The 11,177-nt window shown below is 41.7% G+C and overlaps 1 protein-coding gene across 1 annotated transcript in view; it reads right to left on the bottom strand.

Moving 5' to 3' along the window:
• Window positions 1-303: 303 nt before the first annotated feature.
• efna3a (ephrin-A3a) overlaps window positions 304-11,177 on the bottom strand; it is a 52,435-nt gene continuing 41,561 nt past the window's right edge. Inside the window, exons 2-5 of the mRNA XM_026300576.1 lie at window positions 7,612-7,913; window positions 7,259-7,324; window positions 5,603-5,680; window positions 304-539 (exon numbers count right to left, since the gene is read on the bottom strand). Of these exons, the coding sequence (XP_026156361.1) occupies window positions 421-539; window positions 5,603-5,680; window positions 7,259-7,324; window positions 7,612-7,913 (565 nt within the window). The 3' untranslated portion in view covers window positions 304-420. The remainder of the gene's footprint in view (window positions 540-5,602; window positions 5,681-7,258; window positions 7,325-7,611; window positions 7,914-11,177) is intronic.

Genomic DNA, 11,177 nt, shown 5'->3' with positions numbered 1-11,177 from the left:
ATGCTACAATAACAGTGTGTAGTCTACATCCAACCATTTTTCACTTGCCTGTCGGCTGCTAGGAGCACAGAAGTCTGATTCTAAACATTGGCTGTACTTATGGCCTCCATTTTGTGGCAAACACACCTGCTGTGGTATTCAAATGATAATGACGTTCAAGAACACATGGTGTGTCAAAATACACAGGTGTAAATATGACAGCAAAAAGGCCTCTCTCCTTTTTTTTTTTTTTTAAGTCCACTAAGTTAAATTTAAAGATTGTGTCTTTTTTTATTTTTATTGTGGCTCTGTTGCATCTTTATTTGATTCTCCTCTCTGTTTCTGCCAGCTTACACATCAGAAATTTGCAGTAGGTGGATACAAAGCCCTTTGGACAAGGCGGTCCAGCTATGCATGAAGTGTCACTCGTGGCGACAGACGCTAGGACAAAAGGACGGCAGACACGAGCAGCATCGCCACGGTGAGAAGAAGGCGGTCACGTGATGGGCTGCTGCCACTGACACTTTTCTCCAGTTTGGGAACTTCAGGGTTAAATTCATCTTGAGAGAAAGACACAAAAAGAGAAAATAATAAAGTGAGAAGAAAGAAGCATGCGAGTGTGAAAGAGCGAGAGAGACGCTGTGTGTGCCAGACAGAAGGAAACGAACCATTACAACATTATTAATTCATCAATCTAATGGCAATGTGTGATGCATGCAAATTGTGCTTTAACATATGCAGAGAAAGAGACATGATGCAATTATCAACAAACCACCAATTATCATCAGCACTGCTACATATGGCCATTTCCCCGTGGGATGGAAAATTAAAAACACTTTTGTTTCTGATCTGTTTCTTTTTTTTTTTTTTTTATGTATTCCTCTTTTTGCACTAATGATGTTTTTATCCTAGAGGGATTTCAATCAAACCAAATTACTATGGCCTTGCCATTGATTAGACACAACAGAACATTAGCTGGAAGGGAAAGACAGAGAAAGAGCTGGGAGAACACATTCTGTAATATTCGGTAAAAAGCGAATTACCCTGAGTCATTATGCTCTATCTCGACATAATGCTTCCCATTATATCTGGAGGGTTATTACAGAAAAGGAACCAAACAGAGCTTTGTTGCTTACAGATACACCTCTTTTTTAAGGACAATCTGAATTAGCTGCAATCAGATGTGCATGTATATATATTTTTTTCTATGAAGTTCAGATGCAACTAAGTGCAGATGAAAGCTGCAATTTCTTACTGGTGTCAGTCGCATTACCCCAACATAAGACATAAAAGACAAAAGTAGGCAAAGGGGATGGGTGAAGGAAGAGTTTAAAGCCATGAGACGTGACATGTGACATGTTGAAGTTACATTGTATCATTACAAAATTAAGATTTAACAGCTTCAAATCACACACTGAACAGATGAAAATACATTTGACAAATGCTGCACAAACCTGACAAGAACCTTGTGTTTGACTATTAAAATGCCATTACTCTTACTTCGTGATCATAATGTTGCAGTGCGTAAACTCTCCATCCAAAATATTCACTTCCATAAACTGACTTTCAACAAATATATTAAATTGAGGACGGAAGACACTTCCGAAATGCTGTTTCACTGTGACATTACAGCGTGGCTGGAGTCTGCTGTAATTGAGTATACCTAAAAACAAGGAATGTGATGAGAGATAAGAGGATGAACAATCACATGACAGCCGAAGTTTGAATTGGAATTTTGTTTTTGCAACCCGTCGGAGAGTGAAACAATCCAGTCGCTCTGGTTTGTTCTGGTTGTGAGTCACTAGTCCATGACAGATAAAAACGCAAGACTTCTATCTGTGGCGATGACATACGACACAGTGACATTCACACCGTGGTGCACTGAGGTGAACGCTGAAAACACTACGTGACGGCAGGGCAAGAATAAAAACAACATGGCCTCAGGTAGGGCCCACAGGTGACAGAGGTGACTTCAAATCTGGTTTGTGTCTCAAAGATTTCATCAGACAGACTTCCGAGGTAAAATGTTCACTCAGTGGCCAAAAATGGGGACAGATTGCTTATGCAAAAACAAATGCATTTCTAGAGTTTCTCTGCATGCAAATGGATTCTTACAGGGTTGTTGGTGGCTGCCAAGAGCTTTGACAATCACAAAGCTGCCCAATATGCACCTCTTCAAAACCCTTGCTATTTAGGGAGACTGCCCTTGGAAGATGAATGTGGGGGGGTGTTGAGCGCCTCAGGCCATAACAAGCCATCAAAAGCCCAGAGTACGACACCTAACATCACAGTACAATTGTGGGATACAGCAATCAATTTCTGAGCACACAATCCGGTGCAGTCCTGTCTGTATAGGGTATAACAACAGACAAGCATGAGGGGTAGCACTCCTGTCCATGGTAAACTGCCCAAGGCGTTTACAGTGAGATAAGAAGCATCAGCACCTGACTGTCGATGAGAGGAAAATGGTTGTCTGGTCTGATAAATCCTTATCCTGACAACGCTAACTTTAACACTGGGAGACTACTAGTCCAGGTTCAGACCTCTGTCCCACCTGTCTCCTTTCAATTAGCTCTGGTGATGTACTAAGTGCTTGCTTTTTCCACCAGCGGAGAAACAGCTGACCAATCAATCCTGGTAAGTGGCATTAAGAATGGCGATGTCCTTTATAGCTATTTACATCCATCAAAATAAAAACAGAAATGGCACCAAGAATAGGGAGATTGATGCTGCTATAAGCCATTAAGAGTCAACTTTCAGAATTAACAACCACTCCTTGCAAATCACTCGTCAGTCTGTGCATGAGAGCATTAAAGGAAGGTTTTTAAGGGCAAGGATATCACAGATGGAAGAATGCAAAGAGTATACAAACCTTTGCTGCAGGAAATGATAAAGTTATGTTTAATTCAGGAAGGAAGCTGCTGAATTCTTGTAGCACATTTGTTGAAACAATGTGAGCAGTTTGCTAAATGATGCTCTGGCATAACTAATTTCTGCTATTTGCAATGAATACTGCAAACAGCTACAAGCAAAAAGAGAAAAACCATTAAAAAAGTAAATCCACTCAATTCACACCTACATGATAATTCCAGGTCTCGTTATGCACTGCATGTTATTCTACTGGACTCACCAAAGTAGTTACTGAGATCTGGAAATACTTTCTAATGGGGCGACCAAAACAAGCGAGATGATCTGACAGGTTGTAAACAATCCAACAGTGGCCTCTTTCATAAAACCAATGTGCAGGCACTGCTTACATGTTGACTGCAAATGGTTGGAACGCCTCATTTCACCAGTGATAAACTGCGATGACTGTTTATGGTGGACAGTTTGGATGATGCTTTTATTGTTGGCTTTTCTTCGACTGATCTGGGGGATTTGTTTAAAACATGCACGATTACTTTACTGCTTATGTTTCTTGCCGTGTTTGACTCCAGCAACGTTACCAGCAGTTATCTGGATCAGAATAGTCTTATTGTTACCTACGGAAACAATGGGCAAAACTACAAAAACAGGTCGAATTTATTCTTAAAATACAATGTTAAATAAATAAAATGTGACATAGAAGCAAAGATAATAATAAAGGAATGTGGATGACAGCAGATCATATGTGGAGAGAGACAGAGAGTTTTGTTGATGCTAATCCAGTCTGTGGGCTGGTCTGGTCCTGAGGGTGAGTCAGAGAGTGGGTGTCCAGCGGTCAGCAGGGCCATAAGGGGTATGGGTTGTTTTTAAATGTGCGTGTGTGTGTGTGTGTGTGTGTGTGTGTGTGTGCAAAAATCTGTGTGTCCTTATTTTGTTATTCCTCCAAATATATTCAGCAAAATGCACCACAATGCTAGAGGCTATGGTTTTTTATGATTCCCTGCCAGTGTGTGTGCTTTTTTATATTAAATTCTATGTAAGTTTGAGTTTGAGTTACTGCTGAGCAATTCGCCCACCACTGAGCTTTTCTTTCTTCCTGTGCCCCTTCTCTCTGCACCCCCTTTCTCTGCCCCCACTCTGGTTTTATCTCTTTTCTGCCTGTTCCTCTCTCTCTCTCTCTCTCTCTCTCTCTCCCTTATCTGTCCCTTTTTCTGTCATGCGTTCTCCTGCTGCATTTCTTTTCACTGCCTCCCTCCTGTCTTTTATCTCGCTGACTTTCTCTGTCTCACTTTGTCTCTCCCACTTTCCAGGGTCCCTTTTCTCCCCCTCTCTCCCCCACCTCTGTCTTCTGTTCTTCTCTCCTCTGCCTTCTCACACACCTGAAGATACCCATTGCTGATGGCTTAAGAGCTCCTTTCACTCGATCTCTGCTGGTCTCAGTTTCCATCTCAGGCAGGTGACAGTCTCTTAGCCCTCGTCACAGACTGCCTACCTCTCCCAGAAACAAGCATACTAAATGATTCCCGGCAAGAGGCTTTTATTTGAGATGGGGAAGGAGAAAGAGAAAGAAAACTAGAGGGTTTACGTAACCACTCAGCTGCACAATTGACTTGCTCGCTGACATGGTTTCTCCTTAGGTAAACATGGACCTTTCATTCCTTACAAGACCACTACTGACCTTGTGGCTTTTGCACAGGGAAGAAAAAGGAAAGCTGTGAGTGATATACACTGTAGGTGATCTTTTTAATAGTAAAAGATTATTGCATTTAGAGTTTTAGAAACATTAAGTGGTAATTCTGGTGTAACACTAATTGTGTCTCATTTTCACAGGCCATAATTCCTATTGGTAATGATAAGACTGCACTCATCTCAAGTAGTTAATAGCTGAGATCTTGGAAAGTGGCGATGTAGCTAAAAAGAAGTCTGATGGGAATACCACAAGCTGTCAGTTATTAGCAGGTTTGCTATTCAAAGAGGGGCTTTTACAGACATGTTCAAATTTACCTCTGAGTAAAGTGGTTTCCATAATGTGGAAGTCTTGTCTTATTTACAAGCTGCTCAATTATCAACCTCCTGTGATCCCAGATATCAGCAATTGCTTTTTAAGGATGTGTTAATCTGACTTTTCTATATAAACAGATTTAGATGCCTCAAATGTTTCTTAGTTAAGGGAACGTGAGAGCAGGGAAACTGACCTAACAGCCTGTCATGACTGACTTAACTGACTGAGGAAAGGATGAATTTTATAATGGGACTTGACAAATTAACTTCAGTAAAAGATCAGTATTGGGGGCAATACTGTTTGGATGTACTGCTCAGGGCCTCGAAATGATGGCTGAAACTATGAAAACAACCCTCTAATTATAATAAACTGGATGGTTATAGTGTTAAGTGGGTTGTTTGGTCATGTACGTTTGGTTTCTTCTTATATAACTATAAAATAAATAATTATATAATAAACAGTGCAGTATACAATATGGAAGTATATGTCACTACTGCTGAATCACTAAGGTTCTGTGTTCATGGGCTTCCCCATATTGAATAGCTCTGAAGAGCAGAAAATAAAACTTAACTAGCAATGGCCTGTGGAGTTTCTTGTGCCAACCACAGAATAAAAAACTAAAAGACATTTGGTTCCTTTCCACAGCGATTGGTACACAAATCAAGCTTTGCAGCCGCAGCCAAATATTGACCAGCATCTGGCAAATTGGCTGCAGTTCATTTTCAGCATCTCAGAAACAAATGCAGCGTCACTCACCAAGGTTGTGTATTTTGATGTTCGGCCTGACTGTGTAGTCGGGAGAAGTCTGACTGGAGTCGTCATCTGCCTGGGAGACTGAAAAACACATGGCATATACACACGAAGACAGAGAGAAAGAAAGCAGAGTGAGAAATAAAAAGCAGAGGACAAAAACAAAGATGAGGAGAGGGAGAAGACGGTGAAAGAGATAAGGAGAAAACTCTCCATTACAATGACATGGAGTAAAAAACGTATTCGATGCCATAAAATTGTGCACAATTATAGCAGAACACAGAGCAGTAAGTGTGCCCCTGCCACTAAGAACCCATGAAGAAACCCTGGGCTGTGAATCCAGACTTCCATCTGAAGATTAAAAGCATTTGGAAGCAGTGGACAGAAATCATTATTACATTTACTGTTCGTCTAGACACGGAATTACGTTCAGTCTGCACTGCCAAATTACCCATGAATGAATGATGTGTGGGTTTTTTTGTGTGCGTGTGTATAAGTCTTTGTGTATTTTCTGCTTTTTCTTAAACAAAATATGCATGTCAATGGGAGCCTGTGATTCAGATGCATAGTTAAGGGGATGAAAAACCATTTCCAGACAATTTACATAGAAGCTGGTGGCAACCAATTAGGAGCTCTTCATAAATGCAAAGCAAATGAATATTCACATTTCTGTCTGATCTTCGAATCTTGTGAAGGTTAAGGTGAGAGACACGCAGAGCGAATGAAAACAGTGTGTAGGCAGCTGAAATCAACAGCGTTTTTGATAGCATGCTGTTAAAATGACCTTGCTGAGTAAAGGTTGTGGATTGTAAACGGGCTAAATGCACTTATGCACACAAAGCCATTCATAAACACAGACACAGACACACACACACACGCTCCTAAACCTCAAACACATACAGTAATGCACACAAACACACACACACACACACACACACAGTAGCAAATGGATCCCTGGTAGACACATCAATAGATTAGCCGTGACACTGGGTTGGGGGGGGTGGGGGTTCAGGTGATGTGAACACAGGGGCTGACACTGGCCTGAGTGTGGGATGTATTAGTGCTGACAAGGTTAGTGGAGACAGGGAGGCTTTCAACACTGGGTTCCCTGATCAAAGGCCTGCAGGGGAGCAAGCAAGACTACTAGGGTAAAAATAACACACAAACTATCCAAAGCAGCAGACATCAGAGAGCCAGAAAGAAAGAAGACAATATAGAGAGTGGGGTGATCAGAAGATAATATCAGATAGGATCTAAGATCAGATAGGAGTGGGGTGGTAGAGATGGTCAAGAGATATATGGAGGGCAGAAAGAGCTGAATCGGTTTTTTCTTTAACATCGTTTGTACAGCTTCTGAGGAGTATGTCATTTAGAGGGTGAAAGATAGAGCATTACTGTGATAGCTCTGAGACAGAGAATAACATTAAGCCATCGCCCTCAAAGCGCCGCTTCGAGGGAAAAGACGGCATCATCAAAACCTCGCCAAGACAGCGTAAGGCAGAAAAGCCTCTCTCCAAGACAAGACTGTCAGATCTTAGTTTTTCTCGCTCTCCGCCTGTTTCTCTCCAGCTCTTTGCCTGTGTTTCTCTGTGTTTGGGAGATTAAAAAGAGATAGTGAGTGGGAGAGCCGTGTAGCGGTAAGGCAGAGGTATTGCGTCTCACCGGTGGAGCAGCAGACGTAGACCCTCAGTCTCAGGCAGCTGTGGACATGGTGGTGGGTGGATGTGGCTAAAAACAAACGAAAGCACAGACACAGAACATGTCAACCTTATGCCCCCTGCAGGCAACACCAGCTTCGATAACCAGCGGTGAAAACAGAGCTGCAATTGAGCAAAAGCCCTATAATCAGTTGAACTTCCAGAAACTATTAACACCTACACAGCGTCAATACATGTGGGTGACAACAGCTCAACAGAAGTTCCTCATTATAATCTCAAAATATTGGATGTGCACTGCCTCAAGCTTTTTCTATCCATCACAATAACCAAGCGCTGGGGTTTACTAGTCTGACTCACAGATATAGTAGTACTCCTGGCCCACGTTGAACTCATAGCCCAGCGAGAAGGCACTGTAGCGCTGGAACTTCTCGGAGAACTTGATGGGTGCATGAGGCGCATGGGGCCGGTTGCACTCCCAGCGTTTGAAGCCCATCTGGGGGTCGCAGGTACGGTAGCCACGGTAGTTGACCATGTAGAGGATGTACTGTTCTGCCACCACACGCTCTAGCGTTCCTCGCTGGCTGGTGTTGTAGTGCGGGCAGTAGATGTCCAGGTAGTCATTGACGCTGACCTGCACCGTGTATCCCTCCCTCCGCAGCCTGATTTAAAAAAAAAAAAAGATGCATTAAAGAAGAAGTGGAATAAAGAAAGAAGGAGGGTCAGAAAACAAAACAAAGGCTACACTTGAAATGTGACTTATTAATTTCATTAACCTTTAAAGGAGTATTTCAACCAAATATAAATTACTAGCCACAAACACACATAATCTCCCTTAAGTGATTAACCAATTTTTAATTAATTTCCTGCTTATCTGATTATTTAACTCATCTTTTTAGCACTATAGATAACACAAAATCAACACATAGAGGCTACACACTGTTCCCTTATTGTTTCTTCAGGAGAGAAATTATTAAATCTTTCTCCCCATCTACATATGCAGTGGCCAAAAAGTCGAATGACCTGTGTTTATGTAAAAATGTGTCTTAAAACACAGTCAGATTGTCGTCAAAGTCATGATCCTGTTTAACTAATGACACATTCACTGAAACACATTGTGGACTGGAAAAACTTTGTGAACCCCTGAGACTACATCGACAGAAGTTAACTGGAGTCGGGAAAAAGCAAACAAAGTCCAATCAATGAAACAGGGTGGGGTGTGTGTTAGAGGTACTTTGACTTATAAAAAAAAACACTCATTCTGAGGTTGTTATTCAGATGGAGCATCTGCAGATGGGATCCACATTTCTCCAAGATCTCAGAAGATTTACCTTCATGATGCTGGAAAGGGCTAGTAACTAATCTGAAAAAAATTTAGATACTGATCAGTCCACACTTAGACAAATTGTCTATAAATGGAGACAATTTAGTGCAGCGATTACTCTCACTAGAAGTGGATGCCCAAAGGCACAACACAGAATGCTCAATGAGGTATAAAAAATGAACCTCAAAGTAACAGCTAAGGACTTAAGGGAATCATTGGAGCCATTTAACATTTCTGTTCATGGGTCTGCCATTGGCGGATCATGGTGGATGACGCACCTGAAATTTGATAGAGACCACCTTAATACTCCACTCTCTACAAAACATGTTCTGTGGACTGATGCCACTAAGAGTGATTTGTTTGGGAGGAAGACACACGTATGACATAAAAAAACATCATCATCCAATTCAGGTGCTGTGTAATGACCTCCAGATCATGTTAAGAATAGGGCTGAGCTGTAAGGAAGAATGATTCACAATCCTTGTTCCACCAGGACTATGTAATGGATGTATCTAATAGAAAGAAAAAAATATGATTCTTTGATAAGATCAAATTACATTTTATAACTAATTAATACAGAACACCAGGTAATTCCATAGGTTTTACATACTTCCTTCTTCCTACTGCAAAGAGACTTTTTTTTTTTTTTTTAAACTAAATGCCCCATGGCGGGTGCTGAGAATGGTGATGAGAATGATAATCTGCACTCCTGTCTTTCCCCCTGAGCCAGATACAGGCCGGGTCATTGAGGCAGAAGGAGATCCTGTCAGTGGCAATGTATGCTCTGGCCGCAGGGGAACCGACCTGCACACAGTACATATGATACACCATGCTCCCCTGGCAACCTGCCGCTGACGGACGAGCAGGCTGTTCGCAGGTAAGGAAGGGCACCCTAAGGTTGAGCCTGTGTGTGTGTGTGTGTGAGATATACATGACACTACAGTAACCTGCAACAACTCCTGAATGAATAACTGAGATGATGATGTGATATGATTTCACAGATATGGTTTCAGCCACCACGCTGTGAGCTTCACTGTTTATAATACTAAGTATACTTATTATGTAAATTACACAACCTGTAATTAGACAAAGTAGAAGTCATTAGAAAGGCTCCTGCAGGTGAGCTGATGAGATGGGAATTGTCCTTGGCTGCAGTCATGTGTAACCTGCACCAACAACCTGTAATCAGTCACTTGCACCAGTGGGTGGCAGTATTGTGCCTTATTAAGTTTAACAGGCAAACCGCCTCGCTTTCTCCTCTGCACTCATTTTTTTTTTCCCTCCTTGCTGTCTCCTCTTTCTTACACATTTTCTAAAGAAACACACCCACAATCACCCCCGCTCCTCTTCCCCCCGCTCACACAAACATGCTCACACATGCATACGTTACTGGGTCAGGCCTCAGGAGAGACGATTATTCAATTGCAAAATGAGCATCAGAAATGTCATAACACCTCTCTCCTCGTTTCCCCCCTCTCTCTTTTTCTGTCTTGTCATCTTTTTCATTGTGGTGTTACAGCTGTTCCTTTTTCATCTCCACACCTCTTCGTTTAAACACAGGCGGAGGCAGATGAATATCAAGTCTCTTAACTTAGTGTTCTTTTTGGGCCATCAATCTTACCTGTGCTTTCTATCCCTGCCGCTCAGATATGAGATGACAGAATTTTGTCTTGCAGTGTTGCGGGAAGAGACAGCATAGCTATGCTTCAAAGGCACTATATTTAGAGAGGGGGGCTGGTGGCAGTGGAGGAGGGGAGGAGGTTTGAGATGGGATGAGATTGGAGGGGCACAGACAGATAAAGACGGTACAATGGGTTGTGGGATCCAGAGAATGATAAGTAGATGGACCCCAGATGAAAGTGGTGGAAAGAGGATGTGCTGAATTTAAAAACACGGAACGAGGAGAATCCTGGATGTGAGTGGCATGTAATAAGTCGGAGAGTGACGCAGTCATTGAGAAATAGGTGAGAGGATGTTGGTGTGCAAGAGAAGCTGAATACAAGGAAGCAAGAGAGGAGCTAGAGTGTGCAAGGCTGCGTTTGAGCTCAATAGCATTTACGGATGAAAGGAAGCTGGGTACTACTGAGACGACACAGCGTATGCAGCCACCTCACCACCAGTGCACAGTGCAGTTCTTGTTTTACAATTTACTGTCTGTAGAGGCAGAAATGTATACAAAGGTGCACATGAGAGGCTACTGAAATGAACAGGAACAACTTGCAGCAATATATATATTTTTTTATTGATGTAGAGTATAAAAGTAGCTACAAAGGAGTCCAACAATATCCAATTTACAATTCTAGAAATTTGAAATTAATCCTTATATTTGGACTGCACAATTGGGAATGTTTAGTTTTTAGTATTATTTAAGAAAAATAATCAATAATTGATTATTAAAATCTTGTTTTTATTGTTGTTGAGTAATAATTTTATGACTGGATGAGCATGTGACCCTGTTTCTTTAGTGTTTACTGTCTTGGGCATCACTTAGCCTCAATGGCTGTAGCTACATAGGAGGACCATTTGTTCCAAACACAGTCAGCAATGGAAGAAACAGAAGAAGAAAGGAAGAGCAGGAAGAAAAATGAGTCAATAGGAAGAA

Source organism: Mastacembelus armatus, chromosome 11 (assembly GCF_900324485.2).
Source record: "Mastacembelus armatus chromosome 11, fMasArm1.2, whole genome shotgun sequence".
NCBI classification, from domain to species: Eukaryota; Metazoa; Chordata; class Actinopteri; order Synbranchiformes; family Mastacembelidae; genus Mastacembelus; species Mastacembelus armatus.
This window is presented reverse-complemented; position numbering and strand designations above follow the sequence as displayed.